Source organism: Triticum aestivum, chromosome 6A (assembly GCF_018294505.1).
Source record: "Triticum aestivum cultivar Chinese Spring chromosome 6A, IWGSC CS RefSeq v2.1, whole genome shotgun sequence".
NCBI classification, from domain to species: Eukaryota; Viridiplantae; Streptophyta; class Magnoliopsida; order Poales; family Poaceae; genus Triticum; species Triticum aestivum.
In genome coordinates, this window is record NC_057809.1 from 345,015,318 (window position 1) to 345,036,966 (window position 21,649).

Consider the following 21,649-nt stretch of genomic DNA (forward strand, 5'->3'; position numbering starts at 1 on the left):
GTAAGATATATCTGTTGCACGGTGGTATTTGATAAGATATCAATTTCTTTTTCGCGGGAATGGTATGATATTAATTACATGACAGATTTCATGGGATAACGTTGAGTCAAAATGTGTTTATAACAAATGGCAGTAGTGGGTAATTAGAGCGTTAACGTGTTTGGTGCTCAACATTGGAGCGATTTCAACCGCTAGATAATATGATTTGACGGTCGTGATGGTTTGGATCTGTCCCTTTGGATCTTTTTATATTGGTATAGATATAAATATAGATAGATAGTGGTAATCGCCTCCATTAAATGGGATTAGAGGGACTAGGAGTATTAATTTTCTTCGCTTTCTCATTTTTTTTCGGCCGCAAAATCCTCGGAGATGGCAAACACGAGAGTTTCTCGCTTCTACTCGTTGACGTCAGGTGTTTGTCAAAAAGAAAAAACTCGTCACGTCAGGAATAGAAGGGAGGTGGGCAGAAAAACCGGCGAAAGGCGAAATTTCTCGAATCGGACGTGAGATCCGGATTTCGACCCAGTCCCTTGGCCTGGTTCCGTCACGGGCTAGGGTTTCGCCGTCTCTCCAGCGTTGCGGGTCGGGGCGGCGAAGATGGCAGGGAAGGGCGCCAAGGCGACGGCCGCCAAGGCGGCGGAGAAGGAAAAGGGGAAGAAGGCCCCCGGCTCCCGCTCCTCCCGTGCCTGTTCCCAGGTCTGTTCCTTGCATCGTACATTGAGTTAAGATGCTGTTCTGATGTGCACTTTTTCGTGTTTTGAGGGGCACCTTAGATTCATTCTGTAATGTTGGTTGGAATGCTCGGCGTGGTCTAACGAAATAATTGTAAGAAGAGTATAAGGGCGTCCTCTTACAAATTGGACAGCTTTGAGCGTTCTCACAGAATTTTATAGTAGATCCGGCGAAGTGCTCGGTCTGTCTAGTTGCTTCCGTGGATGCACTGGTGGCTAAAAGATTTCTATTCGTCTTTCACAAATTGGGATTTTGGGGGGACTTTGTTGTGCCGTGCCCTTGAAGTACCGTGTTCCAGCTGCTAGGGTGTGTTCACTCTTGTAGCCTCCACTTCACTTCTTCACTGCGGTGTGTGATATATTCTACCTATGGACCTCCACATGAGTGGATCCTCACAGAGGATACCTCGTTTGCTTGCCATTATTTGCTTACACCTGATTACCTGAGAGCAGACAGGATACTTTTTGGATCACCTAGATTTGATAGTATGGTCATCCGTATTATATTGTATAAGACTGCAAGATTTTTGACAAATTTTAGACATGTTCTTCCCTAATGGTTAATAGTGATAAAATAACATTTTGCTGTATAGGAGGAGCCAGTTCCAAAGAAAGATGTGTATCAATTGTTTGCTGAGAAGGTTCGGGATAACAAGCAGCTGGAATCGAGATGGGCTGTCATGCAAGAAACTCGCGTTGAGTATTTTCGTGGAAAAGATTTTACTACCTTCATCAAGAATCATCCAGAAGTTGGGGAAATTTTAGGGCCGGATAAAGATATGGAAGCTGAAGATATTGTCAACACTTTGCTTATCAAGAACCTCGTAATAAGGTGTGACCGAGTTTGGAAAACTGTGAGACCAGGAAAGAAAAAGTTATCATCCTGGCCTGCTCATTTGGAGATACATCAGGTAACTTTATGTGCTGCTTAGGAGGGAGAGGGAGAGGGAGAGGGAGAGGGAGAGAAGAAACTATTATATTGTCTTCATCACATAGCATTATTTTATTATGAGAGGGAGGGAGGGAGGGGGGGGGGGGGGGGAGGGAGGGAGAGGGAGAGGGAGAGAAGAAACTATTATATTGTCTTCATCACATAGCATTATTTTATTATTTATGTATGTACTCTCCATATTGCATTGTAGCTGTTTCTATAAATTGCTATATCCTGTGTCCCTGTATGGCTGTATCGCCGTGTGAACTTGCACCTTACTTTTTAACAATTTGTGTGTAGCAAATGCATTTCACTTTTTTGTTGATGTCAAGCGATTTTTTTGTATGAGTAGGAGGTTCATTACCTTGTCTGTTCCTGATGCATGTAGCAAGTAAGATAATGACACTATCAGCCTATGAAGTGAAACAATACAAGTCTGAACCAGCAGATTTCCTACATTGTCTGGCTTTTTATCATTTATGTGTAGCGAATGCATTTCACCTTCTTGTTGCGGTGTAATAAAGGGCTACTACAGATTGTTGCTTTCAGGTTATTATCCTTTTTGTGGGTTTGTTCCTATTGAACTAAAGCTTCATTTGTACTTACAGGAACAAGTATTCACTGAAAATGATGGTTTTTACGCTTGGATGTTTCTCAAAAGACGGACCTTGTGGCAGACGATTCTTTCATTTATCTGGCCTGTCTTTGCGTTGGCAGTCTGCTTATTTCCAGTTTACCCATACCAATGCAAGATTGTGGTACTGTACTCTTGCGCTGGAGCTTTACTGTTCATTGTATCCCTGCTTTTGTGTAAGATTCCCTTCCTGAATCTCTCTCATATTTGCCATCTTCTGGTTTTGTAGTGGCAGTTAGCCCTAGCAGTCTGAGTTGCGTGTATTGCTAGTTATGCATTAAAAATGCACATTCTCTGTGTTGCATTCATGAATAATATGCCACTATTTAGTATTTTTGTAAAGGAAAAGCCTTGTATATCAGTTTCACAGAGGCATAGTTAAGTTGCTATGGGAGTATCTAACATTTGATTTTGCATGCTGCTTGCGGAACTTTAAGTATGCCTGTTGGTGGCACCGTCTGGAGTAGAACTAAATGTCTCAGCTGGCACTGCTGCACATCTATTTGCATGATTGACATAGAGCTGCAAATTTATTCAAAATAACAGTAGGCAGGTCGCCATAACTCTATACCTGCCAGGCACTGTTATAAAGGGCTTCTACCTAGCCTGCCCTAGGGGTTGCCTAGCCTAGGTTCCATTTCTCCTTTGGATTGGGTTTCTTCTTTTGTGTTGTACATGATAAAGTTTGAACATATTTTTGTTTCTTCATGTACAATATCTTCATTTCATATATTCCTTAGTGAGAGAACATAAGAAATTCGGCACTAGGAATTGTTAAGTGACGCGGTTTCAGGCAAACATTTACCAGCCGGCTGTTACTAGTGCTGTTGGTGCATGCTTATGTTGCTTCTATTGCCATACTATTTTATGTGGTGGGATTATCCCACATACCCACTTGCATTCCTTTGTTAGATTCTCTAAATTTGGGAATGATGATATTTGTTTACATGTTCGATGGAATTGCAGTAAGAGCTGCCATCTTTGGCGTACTATGGGTTCTTCTTGGAAAACGGGTGTGGTTCTTCCCCAATATAAATGCAGAGGAGACCACATTTAGAGAACTCGTTCAGTTTTGGCCTGTGAAGGATGAGGGAGAGCGACCAAAGTGGACATCAAGACTTTTCTATACTACTGTTGCCTTATTGGTGATATTGCTGCTTAGACATCACGCTCCAGATGAAGCAGCTAGAGCGAGGTAATTTCTTTTCTATAATACATTTTCCTGTCTCATGCCTTAGTGTCACCTGAGCGATGAACTCGGTCAATGAAGTGTTCTATCAAGCACACCTCCTCTGCATTCAGCAATATATTCCAGGCACCTGCCTTCCATTTTTTGGCACATATGCAGTTAAACTTTCAAGATAGCTCCTATGCAATTGTTATTTCGACAGTCCACAGTTTGTTCCCAGAATAGAGAAATCACATGTTTGGTTTGCACCTGTATTGGGTCACTGTGTTCAACTAGAATTTATATACTAGCAAAAGTGTATATTTTCCTGTCAAAGAGAATACTATCAGTATAGATGTGGTTCTTGCCATGAATTATAACTAGTCGTGTGTTGCCAGGGAGGCACCGGACCCTGGTAACGGAGGGCTTGAAATCTAGTTGCATAACCTTCTATTTTTCTCTGTCTTCAGGTACCAAAAGAAGGTTTCTAATATAATTGATGATGTCCTTGAGTGGTCTCCGAAGTTGGCTCTGTCTGGGATGATGGATAAACATACTGAGGATAATGTGACAGAAACTAGCAATTACACCAGCCATGCCACAACGAGTACTGAAGAATGTACAGATGCAGCCGAGGATGAGGATGCAGATGAAACCCAAGGTGCTGCTGATGATACGAGAACAAGATCTAGTGAAGTTTAAAATGGAAATCAAACTTCTAAATTTGATGGAAATTTCATAAGTACTCTTGTGGGTTCTAATTATACGGATATAGAAAATTTGGGGTGTTCAATCTGACCATGTTTTGTTCGTATATTGCCACCGATCAGCTGTACTCGTAAAGGAAGTGTTGTCAAAACCTAAAGCATATTACCTTTTTTGCTTGCATGTGGCTAGTTTTTTAAGTGCGTGTTTCACAGGATAGTAGTAGTAGATTTGTGGCGGGGGCACCTTTTCTTTATGGGATTTTTATTTTGATGGCTCTCACTGTTTAGTCCTCAGTTTTGCCCATGCTTGTTTGCAGTCCTCACTTTTCCCCCTCTATCGCGTGGTCCATCCTTACAAAAGCCCGAATGGGGGTTTTACTGTCTGGTCGAAGTCTTTGACTGATACTGGGTGCACTTGTAGGTCGAGGACGGGGCATGGACCCGTTGGTTGGGCAACTGAGGTTGTTGCCAGCCCATCGAGTTCATGGTTTGGACGCGCGGTGTTCACGGAGTTTTTTCTTAAAACAATGCCAATGAAGGTTAATCCTTGGGTTGGTCTTATTTTTTTTGCGCACTCGTAGGTAGGCCTAGAGCATATAATGCGTGATAAAATGGTGGCTTATTATTATGCTATAAGAAGGGGGCTCGAACTTGAGACCACCCCAGAGCATATAACGCGTGATAAAAAAAATGGCTTATTATTATGCTATAGGAAGGGGACTCGAACTTGAGACCACCCGCTTATAGAGTAGCGCAAACGTCAAATGACCTAATGTGTAAATGTGTTTTTATAACCGTTGATTTCGTATATGTAGTGGAGTACACCGCTGGGGTCTGAATGTTTTCTTGCCTAGTATTTGAAATTCTCATAAATGACCTTTTTTTTAGAAGGAAGTGCCTCAAATAATTTTGAAATTTCTGCCATTTCATTTTTCATCAAGAGTAGGCCACATTGGATGGCCACTAACCAAGTTTCAGCCATTTCAGAGTAATATTGCCTTGTTCCATCCACTTAGTTGAGTTTTAGTGAATTATCAGATCTTGCCTAAATTTAACTACAAGAGTGATGTAGTTTGGTTCTGAAAATTGCCAAAAATCGTTTTATGCTCTAATGTTGGTGGTGCATAAACTCGGGACAAACAAAGTTGAAATTCCAAACCATTTTGTATGAATGGTCAACATTTCAAGTTTGATCCCATTTAAAAAGAAAAGAAAATGAAAATGTTACGCAAACCTTGGGTTCGCTAGCATCAGCGTTTCGACCCACATGCGTCAACCAGGCCCAACCGGAGAACAACACCGATTTATGAGAGGCCTTGGGCCCTCCCCTCCAAAGGACTAGCCTGTTAGGAGGGGACACCCCCATTTTTATAAGTCGTGTTATGCCTCCCCTGGTTTCAGAGTGAGGTTCGAAGAGGTCGCGGATTGTTGATCTAGAGAAGATCGTGGTTGTGTAAAAAAGGTCTATGACAGGCGACGCGATTGGGCGACAACGGATGTTGCGGGCAGTTTTCATGTCGCGGAGAAGTCTCGGCCAGTACAGCAACAACGACACGAATCGAAAGCAATCGGTAACTAGCAGCAGCAGATCAATGAGGCGGCAGCGATCCAGTCATTGAAGGAGCACAGTGATTTGGGTGGCGTGATGCAGCATGCGGCAGCCGGTCACAAGAAGCGACAGCGGATCATCGTGAGCAGCGAGTCGTTGGTGTAGGTCTTTCGTGGGCAGATTGGATCGATCCAGATCGATGGAAGTAGCGGTGGCTGCAGCACAGTCACGCAAGGCCGCCGACGGCAGATCGATGGATCTTCGATCGGGAGCAAAGGCGCCGGTGCACGCGCCGGTGCCCTGGCGCGTGCAAGGTTCAAGGCCCACGTGTGGGTGCTGGTGGGCCAGAAGCGCAGCGAGGCCGAGCAGAGTCTGCGGGCCACATGACCGGCGTGATTCACTTCGGCAGACAACATACGTAGTAGCAGGCGGACGAGCGGAGCTAGGCCAGCGGCAACTTCAGTTGGCGAGCGTAGCAGGCAGTGCTCTCGCGAGTAGCAAGCGTACGAGGCTGGGTCAAGTTGAAGAACTGCCCGTGGGTGAGCAGACTGGGTGCTTGTACAGACGTGAGATTTGTTGGATGAAAAGAGGAAGCTACGCAACAGGCTGAAGCTACTCATCGGGAGGAAGAGATAGGAAGCCTAATGGACCTACAGCCTACAGGAGCACATGGTGGAGTTGGAGATTTTGGATCTTTTGATTTTCACGGTTTAGTGCACGCAGAAGGCTTATGTGGTGGATTTTTGGCTTTATTTCTTTGTACACATGATGTGTATTGGGATGATAGTGTAACATCCTATATATATCATATTTTAATATATATACACTAGATCATCAATATATATCATATTTTATTTGCTTTTGGTCTGATCCAGAAATTCTACGCAACTCAAGGACCCTCGGAGAGAGTTAGGGATTTCGTTATTTTCATATTTGGGTTTCTCTCAAATTTTAAAAATATGATCATTTGATTTTATTTATTTTATCTTTAATTATTTCTATTAAAAAATTATGAGAGAGGGAATAAAATGACTTTCCAAAAATAAAGAAATATTGAGGATTTAATAAAAAAAATCAAATATGATTCTTTTTGGAGTTTTTGCTATTTTATTTGAATTTAGAAAAAAATGCACAATTTTCAAAACTGCATTTTAGGCCAAGAAAATGTTCATCTCGTTTTAAATATTTTATTTAGACGGTGAAAATTTGTTTTGGCATTTTTAGATTTTTATTTATTTTTCTAGAATTTATTTTCTGTTCAGCGGATTTTTTTTTAAAAAAAATGCGCGAGAGCCCGACTGGGCCAAGGCCCAGCCGAGCCGGGCCGGCCTCGCCAGCACCACCGCCAGCCCCGCCGTGTCGCCGTCGGACTCGGGGAGTCCGACCACGAGCCGCCTCCGCCGTCGCCCTTTCCCCAAGCCGGCCGAGCCCCCCTCCTATAAATATGCCGCTACCCCGCAGCCCTCACCCCGTCCCAGCCCCGCCGCCGAGCCGCCCCGTCCCAGCCCCGCCGCCTAGCGCCGCCGCCAGGAGCCACCGCCGCCGCAGCCCCGCCACCCCGCGCCGTCCCGTCGCCCCTCCGGAGCCAAGCCGGAGGTATAGCCGCCGCCGCCGCCGTGGTCCGTTTTTTTAAAACCCGACCCGTTTTTTTAAGAAACCCTAGTTTCATTTTTTATATAAATTGGTTTTTCCGGTTTATTTATTTAGCGAACGTTCGCCCGTTCATTCGTTTTGACAGACGAGTTCACTGTTTAATCACAGTTAACGAACGTTCGTTCGTTAATCTGTTCGTCAGTTTTTCTTTTTCTCGGATTTTCCGCGGTTATTTCTGATCGCGATTTCTGATCCGATTTTCGTTCTAGTATAACTTTTCGCTCGTTTATCGGAATCAGGCGATTCAAGCGCCTAGAGTTTCATCTCGAAACCCTCTTTCCGTTTAACCAACTCAAACAAGTTTTTGCTTCTGTAAAATTTGACTTAGGTTCAGATTAGTAAACGAAGCTTCTTTCTTTCGCCTTTTGACTTTCGTTGCTTCGTTTGATTTGATTCTTTTTGCAAACCGGAGTTTTTAAGTTGAACTTTCTGGTTAGTTCTCTTATTTGAGTTTTACATGTGCATTAGATGAGTACTTATTGTATGCTTGTTTGTTTGCGATAGAGTACCCGGAGTGTGCCGCTTGCTACTTCGAATCTCTAGGTTTCACGGATCATCAGCAAGGCAAGTAACACTTTGATCATACCTCTTTACTACCCAGTTTTATTGCATTAGATCAACCCTCAAACAATTGCATGATTAGGATCTGATTAATATGTGGGTTTTGGGAAGTAGATGATGTAGTACCTATTACCTGTTTTATTATCAAACCCTTGAGAGTTACTCTACGTTTGCTTATTATGCCATGCTATGCTAGTAGACGTGGATTGGGTGAGTGAATCCATGACAGATGTGAGATTGTTAATTAATGGTTTATTTAAGGTGGCAACTTTAATACACATCTGGGTGGATTAAGGCACCTGGGTATTCCAGCGATTGCCTGTTTTTCTTTATGGACCGCCACCCAGGCTCAAAGGGATCATGAGAATATTCATGCTAGAAACTTCCGTGTGCAGCCACAAGCCATTATGGGCGCTGCCATAGTTCAGTATGTTGCGTGAGCTCTTTCAGTGGTGGGCTAGCAGATGTAGGGGAAAGTAGGTGTAACGGTCCACCCAGAGTAAAGAGTTAATGCTTCTGAAAGACTGTATCTCGGTCATCCGTTTCTCAAACACCATGTTGTGCGATAAATCCAACGGAGGAGATCGAGTCTTGTGGGGAAAAGTGCGCAAACCTCTGCAGAGTGTATAAACTAATCATGATTAGTCGTGTCCCCAGTTATGGACGTCTTGAGTATCTAGTACTTGGATTATCATGTGAATCTCATCATGTGACTTTAATTAATTTTGTTGGGTTTTAATGATGATGTTTAATTGGGATTGAGAGGGTGTCTACACTCTCAATGTTTAACAACCACCATGATAGTTAAATAAAATTTATTCCTTTGCAGTAGGGAAAAATTGGCTTTACGCAAAACTGTAACCATAGAGCTTTCCACCAGCCATATATGCATGTAGTATAGCCTGTTTCGGTTCACTACTCTCTATGTGTTACATTGCCAGCATATTCCATGTGCTGACCCGTTTTCGGGCTGCAACGTTCATGTTGCAGACTTTTCACACGACGAATAAGGAGCCTTAGGTCGTGGTTCTATACTCAGTGATGCCGTTGGAGATGATGGACTCACTTATCTTCCAAGCCTTCCGCTGTTATCGTTATTAGATGGCCTTAAGCCATATTATTTGTAACAAGTTCTCTTTTGAGACATTCGATGTAATAAGTGTGTGATTGCTGCTCTGTTATAAATCCTTCAAGTACTGTGCATGTCAGCATTACTGATCCAGGAATGATACTAAAGCACAGAGATCAGACTGTTTGAGGTCTGGTCGCTACAAGATGGTATCAGAGCACACGCTGACTGTAGGACACGACCAATAAGCTAAAAGCCCTAGATCACTACTCACTCTTCTCATTTCTGACTCCTCATATTTTCTACTCTTTTAGGATGGCAGATGCAAGGAACAAGTTCACGCAACCGGATAAAGATACACCCTTTGGACGTCACTTGAAGGAAGTCACTAGATACCTGAACATTGGAGTACCAAGCTTCACCAGGACCTACAACGCCACTTTACCTGAAGAGGAGCGCTGGATGATTCAAGTTCAAGTTTCAGGAAGGACGTTCACACCTGTCACCGAGCCCATAGAGTTTTCCTTTGATGCACCAACCTGGAGTCTAGGAAAGAGCATGGCATCCCACATCGCCATGGGACGTATTGGAGAAGTTTACCACAAGGATCTCAATGATACTAATCATACTATCTACCCGATTTTTGGGTGCCGAGATGAGCAATGGGAGATGATCAGTACCAGGAAAGATAGATCAATTGCAGCTTTCATCCAGGAGTTAAACCAGCACATTTGACGCCAGGAGAACCAGATGTGCGCAGGCATGATAGACCTGAAGAAGGCCATGACCAAGATCACGGAGCTGGAGGAAGAACTCAAGTCTACACGCGATGGATATGAGGAGGAAATAGCAACACTAGTGGAGAAGAATGATGATCTAAATAAGAAGCTAAAAGTGTTCATGGGATTTCCCGCAACTGGATGAGAAGATGATTGCACTTGTCTAGAGAACTACATCATCATCGACGACACCGACTCGGACCCAGACGATAGCAATGATGACTATGTTGATGAAGCTGGAGCAGATATCATGGAGTCTTCATCGGAGCCGTTTTTGTAGTCGACCACCATATCAGTAGTAGTATTCTCCCATGTATCTAGTATAGTCTGAGCACTTTTATAACGATAGTTAGACCGTTGTATGCCCTTGTTTGATTGAATGAAGTGTTTTTTTTGCATTTGACTCATGTGCATATGGGTAGTGTTTTCCCTCTAGACCTCATTCTATTCTATATTCTCATCTTTTCTAAAACCCTCAGATGCCTCCGAGACGTGACAATGGATTTGCTTTCCAACCGGAGCTCACTCAGTTGATCCAGCAGCAGAATGCGTTGATACAGTTGCTAGTCCAGAATCAGAATCAGGGGAACAACAACAACAACCCACCCCCGCCACCACCTGTTGATCACTTAACCCGTTTTCTTAGGATGAATCCGCCGGTGTTCTCTAGTAGCACCGAGCCGATTGTTGCAGATGATTGGCTCCGCAAGATTGGAAGGGAGTTAACCACTACAGGATGTACTAATGCTGAGAAGGTGCGCTTTGCCGCACATCAGTTGGATGGACCAACAACATCATGGTGGAAGAATTTCACAGCCACTTATCCTATCGACACTGTCACATGGGACCAGTTTCAGCAGGCTTTCCGTACTGCCCATGTTTCAGCAGGAGCTATGGCCATGAAGAAGCATGAGTTTCGCAACTTGCGCCAAGGAGGACGGACCGTTGGCCAGTATGTGGATGACTTTAGTAAGCTAGCACGTTATGCCCCAGATGACGTTGCTACAAATGTAGCTAAGCAGGAGAAGTTTCTGGAAGGACTGAATGATGAGCTGAGCATGCAGTTGATGGTAGCAACTTTCAACAACTACCAGGAGTTGGTAGATAGAGCTCTCATGATTGAAGGGAAGCAACAGTAGATTGAGAACCGCAAGAGGAAGTATGGACAAGGGAAATACAATTCAGGAGCTCAGCAGAAGCCACGTTTTACCCCGAAATTGGGAGGACATTTTCAGCATACCCATGGAGGAGGAAGTTCGCATAATCATAATGGCCCCAAGAACGATAATGGGAATGGGGGAAGCAACGGTCAGAACCGTACCAACCCATCAACCCCATCCAAGAGAGACCTGAGCCAAGTCACTTATTATAAGTGTTAGAAGACCGGACATTATGCCAATGAATGTCCTGAAGCCTAGAATGGAAATGGCAATGGAAGCTCGGGGAAGAAGCCGAACCCTTTCAACAGGGGACAAGTGAACCACGTTAACGTGGAGGAGGTTGAAGCCCAGCCAGATGCAGTAATAGGTAAGTTTTTGGTTAAGTCATTTACTGCAATCGTTCTTTTCGATACTGGTGCATCGCATTCATACATATCAAGGGGATTTGTGGATAAGTATAAACTGCCCACCAAAGTTCTTAGAACACCTATGTTAGTAAGCTCACTAGGAGCGGAGTATATGGCCAGTCGAGGATGTTTTCAAGTGCCATTGAGTATAGGTAGGCATGTTTTCCCCTCGGATTTAATCATTTTGGAATCACAAGGTTTGGATGTAATTCTGGGTATGGATTGGCTATCGATGTATGGAGGAAACATCGATTGCGCCAGTAAGTCGATTTTGCTTACCACCCCAGAAGGAAGAAGGATCAAGTATGTATCACGGCATGTGCCAAATAGGACTCAAGTAAATTCCCTAACAGGAGTTGTACAGGAGGAAGTAGCGGTGGTAAAAGATTTTCCGGACGTATTTCCAGAAGAGTTACCAGGCATGCCACTGGATAGGGACATTGAGTTTTTGATTGAGCTTTTGCCAGGCACCGGACCAATATCTAAGAGACCGTATAGAATGCCTACAAAGGATTTGGAGGATATTAAGAAGCAGATTAAGGAGTTACTGGATAAGGGATATATTCGCCCAAGTTCGTCACCTTGGGGATCACCAGTACTTCTAGTGGAAAAGAAGGATGAATCGTTGAGGATGGTTGTTGATTATCGAGGATTGAATGAAGTAACAATCAAAAACAAATACCCGTTGCCGATGATCAATGATTTGTTTGACCAATTACAAGGAGCTAAGGTATTTTCCAAGATCGATCTGCGATCAGGATACCACCAGTTGAAGATTCGAGAGCAGGATATACCTAAGACAGCTTTTACCACCAGGTACGGGCTGTATGAGTATACCGTTATGTCATTTGGTCTGACTAACGCACCTGCATATTTCATGAACATGATGAACAAAGTGTTTATGGAGTTTTTGGATAAGTTCGTCGTAGTGTTCATTGATGATATACTAGTTTACTCGAAGAATGAAGAAGAAAATAAAGAACATTTGCGTTTGGTACTTGGTAAGCTCAGAGAACATCAGTTATACGCCAAGTTCAGCAAATGTGAGTTTTGGTTGAAAGAAGTTGGATTCCTCGGACATGTTATATCCGGAGAAGGAATAGCTGTAGATCCCACCAAGGTTGTCACTGTGACAAATTGGGAAGCCCCAACAACAGTTGGAGAGATCTGGAGTTTTCTTGGACTCGCAGGATACTACTGGAGATTCATTGAAAATTTCTCGAAGATTGCAAAACCTATGACGGAGTTGTTGAAGAAGGATAACAAGTTCAAATGGACTGAGGAATGTGAGGCCAGTTTCCAGGAGTTGAAGAAACGTTTGGTTACATCGCCAGTGTTGATTTTGCCAGATCAACGCAAGGATTATGAGGTGTATTGTGACGCTTCACGTCGAGGACTTGGAGCAGTGCTTATGTAGGAGGGAAGAGTTGTTTCGTATGCTTCACGACAACTTAAGCCCCATGAGTTGAATTATGCTACACATGATTTGGAGTTAGCAGCCGTAGTGCATGCATTGAAGACTTGGAGACATTTTCTCATCGGAAACCATTGTGAGGTGTACACGGATCACAAGAGTTTGAAGTACATTTTCACGCAGAAGGAGCTGAATCTCAGGCAAATGAGATGGTTGGAGCTCATCAAGGATTATGATATGAGATTGCATTATCACCCCGGAAAGGCTAACATAGTAGCCGATGCGTTGAGCCGTAAGAGCCATGTCAACACACTCATGACCGGAGGATTACCAAAGGAGTTAGTTGTGGATCTTCGTGAGCTATGTTTGGAGATAGTTCCGAGAGGCTACGTTGCAGCATTGGAGATTTAGTCTACTTTGATGGATAAGATCTGAGGAGCTCAGAAGACCGACAGGGAGATTGCCTCTATAAAGGAGAAGATGAGCAAAGGAAAATCTAAAGGATTTCATGAGGATGAGCACGATACCTTATGGTTTGAGGACCGCGTTTATGTGCCTAATGATCCGGAGATCAGGAAGTTGATTCTGCAAGAGGCCCATGATTCACCGTACTCGATTCACCCAGGAAATACCAAGATGTATTTGGATTTGAAGGGTATTTTCTGGTGGACCGAAATGAAGAAGGATATTGCGGAGTATGTAGCAGTATGTGATGTCTGTCAGAGAGTGAAGGCAGAGCATCAAAAGCCAGTAGGATTGTTACAGCCATTGCCAATACCCGAATGAAAGTGGGATAAGTTAGGCATGGATTTTATCACGGGATTGCCCAGGACTCGTTCAGGCTACGACTCGATTTGGGTTGTAGTCGACCGTTTGACGAAGGTAGCTCATTTCATCCCAGTGAAGACCACTTACACCAGTGCTAAGTTGGCAAAGATATACATGACCAGGATCGTATGTCTGCATGGAGTTCCGAGGAGCATTGTATCAGATAGAGGAACCCAGTTTACCTCAAAGTTCTGGAATCAGTTGCACGAAACTTTGGGTACCAGGCTAGAGTTCAGTACAGCTTTTCACCCGCAGACAGATCGACAGACCGAGAGAGTCAATCAGATTTGGGAGGATATGCTGAGAGCTTGTGCACTAGATTATGGATCTAGTTGGGACGACAATTTGCCATATGCAGAGTTATCTTATAACAACAGTTATCAATCCAGTTTGAAGATGGCTCCTTTCAAAGCCTTGTACGGAAGGAGGTGCAGGACCCCATTGTCATGGGATGAAGTTGGAGACCGCCAATTGTTTGGACCACATTTGATTAAGGAGTTTGAACAGAAAGTGAAGTTGATTCGCGATAGGCTCGAGGTAGCCCAGTCCAGGCAGAAGAGCTATGAAGATTCTAAACGCAAGGAGACAGTTTACGAAGTCGGAGACATAGTTTATCTCCGTGTATATCCACTTCGGGGAGTTAAGCGCTTCGGAGTTAAGGGAAAGTTAGTGCCACGTTTTGTGGGACCATACAGAGTTTTGGAACGTATGTGAGAAGTTGCCTACAAGTTGGAGTTGCCCGAAGGATTGTCAGGAGTTCACGATGTGTTCCACGTTTCCCAGTTGAAGAAGTGCCACACAGAGATGGCTGATATACCGCTGAGAGATACAGTGCCACTGGAAGCAATTCAGTTGGATAGTGATTTGACCTATGTGGAGAAACCAGTCAAGATTCTCGAGTATGCCAGCCGAGCCACCCGCAACAAGGTTATCAAGTTTTGCAAAGTTCAGTGGAGCCACCACACCGAGGATGAAGCCACCTGGGAGCGAGAGGAAGATCCGCTGAAGGACCACCCTCACCTATTTTCTAGCCAACCCGAATCTCGAGGGCGAGATTCATCTTAAGGGGGTAGGCTTGTAACATCCCAAATTTTCAATTTGGAATGTTATACACTAGATCATCAATGCATATCATATTTTATTTGCTTTTGGCCTGATCCAAAAATTCTACGCAACTCAAGGACCCTCGGAGAGAGTTGGGGATTTTGTTATTTTCATATTTGGGTTTCTCTCAAATTTTGAAAATAGGATCATTTGATTTTATTTATTTTATCTTCAATTATTTCTATTAAAAAATTATGAGAGAGGGAATAAAATGACTTTCCCAAAATAAAAAAATATTGAGGATTTAATAAAAAATCAAATAGGATTCTTTTTGGAGTTTTTGCCATTTTATTTGAATTTAGGAAAAATTGCACAATTTTCGAAACTGCATTTTAGGGCCAAGAAAATGTTCATATCGTTCTAAATATTTTATTTAGACGGTGAAAATTTGTTTTGGCATTTTTAGATTTTTATTTATTTTTCTAGAATTTATTTTCTGTTCAGCGGGATTTAAAAAAAATGCGCGAGAGCCCGACTGGGCCAAGGCCCAGCCGAGCCGGGCAGGCCTCACCAGCACCACTGCCAGCCCCGCCGTGTCGCCGCCGGACTCGGGGAGTCCGACCCCGAGTTGCCTCCGCCGTCGCCCTTTCCCCAAGCCGGCCGAGCCCCCCCTCCTATAAATACGCCGCCATCCCGCCGCCCTCACCCCGTCCCAGCCCCGCCGCCGAGCCGCCCCATCCCAGCCCTGCCGCCTAGCGCCGTCGCCAGGAGCCTCCGCCGCCAATGCAGCCCCGCCACCCCGCCGGAGCCGCCGGAGCCGAGCCGGAGGTATAGCCGCCGCCGCCGCCGTGGTCCGTTTTTTTAAAACCCGATCCGTTTTTTTAGAAACCCTAATTTCGTTTTTTAATATAAATCAGTTTTTCCGGTTTATTTATTTAGCGAGCGTTCGCCCGTTGGTTCATTTTGACGGACGAGTTCACTGTTTAGTCACAGTTAACGAACGCTCGTTCGTTAATCTGTTCGTCAGTTTTTCTTTTTCTCGGATTTTCCGTGGTTATTTCTGATCGCGATTTCTGATCCGATTTTCGTTCTAGTATAACTTTTCGCTCGTTTATCGAAATCAGGCGATTCAAGCGCCTAGAGTTTCGTCTCGAAACCCTCTTTCCGTTTAACCAACTCAAACAAGTTTTTGCTTCTGTAAAATTTGACTTAGGTCCATATTAGTAAACGAAGCTTGTTTCTTTCGCCTTTTGACTTTCGTTGCTTCGTTTGATTTGATTCTTTTTGCAAAACGGAGTTCTTAAGTTGAACTTTCTGGTTAGTTCTCTTATTTGAGTTTTACCTGTGCATTACATCAGTACTTATTGTATGCTTGTTTGTTTGTTTGTTTGCGATAGAGTACCCGGAGTGCGCCGCTTGCTACTTCGAATCTCTAGGTTTCACGGATCATCAGCAAGGCAAGTAACACTTTGATCATACATCTTTACTACCCAGTTTTATTGCATTAGATCAACCCTCAAACAATTGCATGATTAGGATCTGATTAATATGTGGGTTTTGGGAAATAGATGAGGTAGTACCTATTACCTGTTTTATTATCAAACCCTTGGGAGTTACTCTTCGTTTGCTTATTATGCCATGCTATGCTAGTAGACGTGGATTGGGTGAGTGAATCCATGACAGGTGTGAGATTGTTAATTAATGGTTTATTTAAGGTGGCAACTTTAATACACATCTGGGTGGATTGAGGCACCTGGGTATTCCAGCGATTGCCTGTTTTTCTTTATGGACCGCCACCCAGGCTCAAATGGATCATGAGATTATTCATGCTAGAAACTTCCGTGTGCAGTCACAAGCCATTATGGGATCTGCCATAGTTGAGTATGTTCCGTGACCTCTTTCAGTGGTGAGCTAGCAGATGTAGGGGAAAGTAGGTGTAACGGTCCACCCAGAGTAAAGAGTTAATGCTTCTGAAAGACTGTGTCTCGGTCATTCGTTTCTCAAACACCATGTAGTGCAAGAAATCCAACGGAGGAGATCGAGTCTTGTGGGGAAAAGTGCGCAAACCTCTGCAGAGTGTATAAACTAATCATGATTAGCCGTGTCCCCGGTTATGGACGCCTTGAGTATCTAGTACTTGGATTATCATGTGAATCTCATCATGTGACTTTACTTAATTTTGTTAGGTTTTAATGATGACATTTAATTGGGATTGAGAGGGTGTCTACACTCTCAATGTTTAACAACCACTATGATAGTTAAATAAAATTTATTCCTTTGTAGTAGGGAAAAATGGGCTTTACGCAAAACTGTAACCATAGAGCTTTCCACCAGCCATATATGCATGTAGTATAGCCTGTTTCGGTTCACTACTCTCTATGTGTTACATTGCCAGCATATTCCATGTGCTGACCCGTTTTCGGGCTGCTACATTCATGTTGCAGACTTTTCAGATGACGAATAAGGAGCCTTAGGTCGTGGTTCTATACTCAGTGATGCCATTGGAGTTGATGGACTCACTTATCTTCCAAGCCTTCCGCTGTTATCGTTATTAGATGGCCTTAAGCCATATTATTTGTAACAAGTTCTCTTTTGAGACATTCGATGTAATAAGTGTGTGATTGCTGCTCTGTTATAAATCCTTCAAGTACTGTGCGTGTCAGCATTACTGATCTAGGGATGACACTAAAGCACAGAGATCGGACTGTTTGAGGTTTGGTTGCTACAGATAGCGTGAGGATTTGTGGTGCGCGTGGCGAGGATGGCGACGTGTGTATAAGGCTTGGAGGAGTCTGGAGTACGCCGTGAGAGGATCATGCAAACACATGGCGTCAAGCAATGCATGGATGTGCGGGCAGACACACGTAGGGTGGAGCATGGTTGTAGTCAGATGATTTCGGCTGAGTCGGATTGGACTATCTAACGGATCGACGGGGATGTCAGTCAAAGTAGAAGATGGCGGTGATTTTAGGGATGACAACATAGGAGCGTGATGCTGATGGTGGCCGACTTCTGGGGCGTGGAAACACGTGGTGCAGGCCTGAGGGCTTGTGCAGCTTCGACAAGACTATGGCGCGGGGTTGATTCAAGACAGTGTACACATGAGAGAGCTTGAAGTCGATGGAGTCATGTTGAAGGTGGAGGTGGAGTCTGATGGATGACTATGCTCTATGCTGATGGAGGAGCTACGGTGTAAGATATCGGAGAATCGAAGCCTATTTCAGCGGGAAAGCGAGAGACACGTGGATCGGACTGGGTACCAGTGGTCTGATGGAGACGTGATACCCGACATCATTCGGTGATGATCGGTGGTTCTTTGCAGTAGGGGTTTGAGTGATGTGTGTTCACAACCCTTGAGACTCGACTGGGACAGTAGAGGCTCAACGCGGTGATGGTGACGAGGCGTGCGGTAAGCATAGGACGCAGCGACAGACCAAGGCACTAATGGTGAGACTTGTGGTCAGACAAAGTGTGCAGGGGTGTTGAAGCAGTGTTGACGAGTACCACATTCAAGTTGGTGACTAGGTCTATCGGTGCTAGTTGATGGACATGAGTTGACCGTGGAGAATCTGAGGAAGTGACGGAAAGTCTGAAATTGTCAAAAGCTGAGAGAGTACATGGTCGTATATTCTATGGTGTTGGGTGCACATGGCAAAGTGCGGATGACAAATACAGGAGGAGGCAGAGTGCTATAGCTGTGGGACATGCCAGAGACTATCCGGAAGAAGAGTGTGACAACTGCGAATTTGACTCAGGGTGACACAGGGCGACGGTGAAATTTCTTCAAGTTTTAGAAATACGCTTAATGAAGAGCGGCGGCGTCGAGTTCAGGTAACGCTTATATGTGGCGTCCAATATGTAAGTTGTTCACTTTCACGCGGGCCAATGATTGGTGTGTGAAGGCATTGAGCGGATACTCCGGAAGTTGGGAGCAAGGTCTTAATTTTGCTCGAGTGTTGACTGTAAAGACGAGAAGGGACTACAATTGCAGGTGGAGTCACGTGGAGTCTGGGAGTAGCAGTGGTGCTCATGGCGTATCTCAAGTCCAATGTACATGTAGATTCGATGCACGGATGAATCCAAGGTGGTGGAGAATATTCGCCAAGGTGGAGTTTGTTAGAGTTGTGTCGAATATTATTGTACAACTTAGGTTACAGTTGGACTTGGAGTCATGCTGTGTGTAGATAGGGTAGGAGTTGTGCCCTAATAGGACACTTGTATCCTAAGCCTCTCATATATATCGGGGGTAGACACACGATGTAACCTATGCCAACATAATAGCACGGGCACGCGGGGGCGGTGTGTGCCGGCACCCGGGCGGCCGGAAGTGCGGTATTGTAGCGGTGTCATTGGGAGGAGCTCCCGTAGTCAGGCCCTGGGGATGTAGCCATATCGGTGAACCTCGTTAAAAAATCTCGATGTCGTGCTCATGTGATTGCTTGGTCCTCAGATGATCGACAATGGCCTCAGATTTATTCTGAGCCATCTTATGTGCACTAGTTTGTGGGAAAAATCATAAACTTGCAATACAACAAGTTAGCTATACAATAAGTTTGAAAATTTGGCACTGTTTGATTGAAAATGCCCAATTATTTTAGGGAAAAACTTACCTTCTGCCGCCCGATCTCGCATCCACGTCTGCCGCTTCTATGTCTGTCTTATCGCCTTTTAATCCAATGAAGATAGCACCCACACCCACGTGCACGGGTCTGCAGCTCAGATGCTTTTTCAGAAAAGCTTTCTACAACTGAGAGCATGTTTCAAAGCTCTTTGGTGGTTAGATCGAGCAGCAGAGAGGCAGAGCATCGTGCGGTTGGGACAGAGGCAGCGACTGGGTGGTCGACGACGGCTAGGTGACCGCGACAGACCAGCCGCGCTGGACAACGATGACGTGATCTGAAGTCGCTGACGGCTGCATAAGCACCAGGTGTGCATCATTTCCCCGCCAGATCCACAAATTTTTCCCCATTCCCGCAGGGACGAAATTAAGGGAGGGATGCGGTGGTGGGCGGTGGTGGTGGCGCCCCGTCGCGTTGATGCACTCCCGTAGCGGCATGCTTCTATAATAGTAGGGGCAGTGGTGCTACTACTGTGTTGCGGTTGGCAGCGGCGTGCTCGATGCAGGCAACGCCGACGGTGTTTGTGACGCCCCCAATTCGACCGTACACTAATCATACATGCAAATGTGTACAATCAAGATCCGGGACTCACGAGAAGATATCACAACACAACTCTAGACACAAATTGAAAATACTACAAGCTTTATATTACAAGCCAGGGGCCTCAAGGGCTCGAATACAAAAGCTCGATACACAAGAGTCAGCGGAAGCAACAATATCTGAGTACAAACATAAGTTAAACAAGTTTTGCCTTAAGAAGGCTAGCACAAACATCAACGATCGAAGAGCAAGGTCTCCTGCCTAGGACCTCCTAAATACTCCTGGTCGTCGGTGGTCTCCACGTAGTAGTAGGCTCCGTCGGGGTAGTAGTAGCAGTCGACGGGGGTGGCATCTGGCTCCTAGGATCCACCAACTAGTTGCAACAACCGAAAAGAAGAAAGAAGGGGAAAAGGAGGTAGCAAAGCAACCATGAGTACTCATCCAAAGTACTCACAAGCATCAGATCTAGACTAAGTATGCATTGGTATCAAATGGAAGGGTTGTATCTGTGGACTATACTGCAGAATGCCAGAATAGGAGGGAAGGCCTAGCCTGTCGAAGACTAGCATCTTCAAGCATTTAGAAGAGTACAAAATAGCATTTTATAATTAACAAGCATGTTGTAGCATTAATGCCCAGAGATCCTTCCTCGACTCCCTACGAGAAAGCAATCCCGGAGCCAACATATCCATCACATATCTCAAGTATCCATTTCTAGTTGTAATAGATCCGGATACAAGTTTGAACGTCCGTTACCGTGGACACGGCTATTCGAATAGATAATCTTCCCTCCAGGGGTGCACCACATTACCCAACACGCTTGATTACACTGGCCGGACACACTTTCCTGGGTCAATGCCCGGCCTCGGAAGATCAACATGTTGTAGCCCTACCTAGGCTCAGTAGAGAGGTCCCCGCCGGTCTACATCCTAAGCACTCTGGGGTCCTGGGCCCATCGCCCGCTCCACTCCAGGTCATTGCGTGCAGGGTGGATACCAGCGCCACCTCTGATGGTTGGCACGATCCGACGTGCCACAATCCTGAACTGGACGTCCAACAAAGTTTCGGCTAATACTACGACACCGAGGCCCATAACTATTCTCTGGTGGTGGTTAGTGCGTAGAGGCCAATGGCCAACTCAGAACAAATAGCCAAACCTGTTAGTGCATTATTAAAAGAAGTGACGGCTGTCGGGACAAGTCCGGAGCTACCACCCCCTCCTGGCTGATACCGCTAAACAGACAACCGCCACCATAACATCTCGCGGATGCTCACCGGGCCCGCTCAACTTTCACAGGTATCTCTCGTGGGTGCTCACTGGACCCGCCCAACATTAACAAAGGTCTGAAGTAAAGTCAAGGTAACCGTGTGTCCAAAACATCAAGGTGGAAAACCCGAGGAATCACCCTTGATGGATTCCAGTCAATGTAATCATCAAGGTGAACATATGAGGAATCATCCTCGATGTTCACACTTGAGGGGTTGCACGATAGAGTCATCATTGGGAGTGGTGAAGGAGGAATCACCCTCGATGACCATGACCGAATAGCTACACTACAGAGATCTCATTAGAAGTGATGTACGAGGTATCACCCTCGGCACTCGATAGTAACTCTGCAGAGTCATACAACTAAAGGGGGATGAGGTGCTGTGTCGGTCTCTGGTCATCGATGATGTTGATCGAGTCATCGGTGAACAAGCTGGGGCAACTGGGACAGGGGAAGGGTCACTGGTGAAACACCAACCAACCTATACTAAGCAGTTTAGGATAAGCAGGTAAGGTACAACAGCAGGTACAAAAGCAGGCTATGCATCAGAATAGGAGCAATCAATTACAGTAGCAAAATCTAAT

At 44.9% G+C, this 21,649-nt stretch overlaps 1 protein-coding gene across 1 annotated transcript; it reads left to right on the forward strand.

Moving 5' to 3' along the window:
* Nucleotides 1-403: 403 nt before the first annotated feature.
* On the forward strand, nt 404-4,355 carry LOC123127523 (uncharacterized). Its single transcript, XM_044547251.1, has 5 exons — nt 404-699; nt 1,328-1,645; nt 2,274-2,475; nt 3,266-3,494; nt 3,938-4,355. Exons 1-5 carry the CDS (start codon nt 601-603, stop codon nt 4,167-4,169), a joined length of 1,080 nt encoding a protein of 359 aa, XP_044403186.1. The 5' UTR covers nt 404-600; the 3' UTR covers nt 4,170-4,355.
* Nucleotides 4,356-21,649: the final 17,294 nt, after the last annotated feature.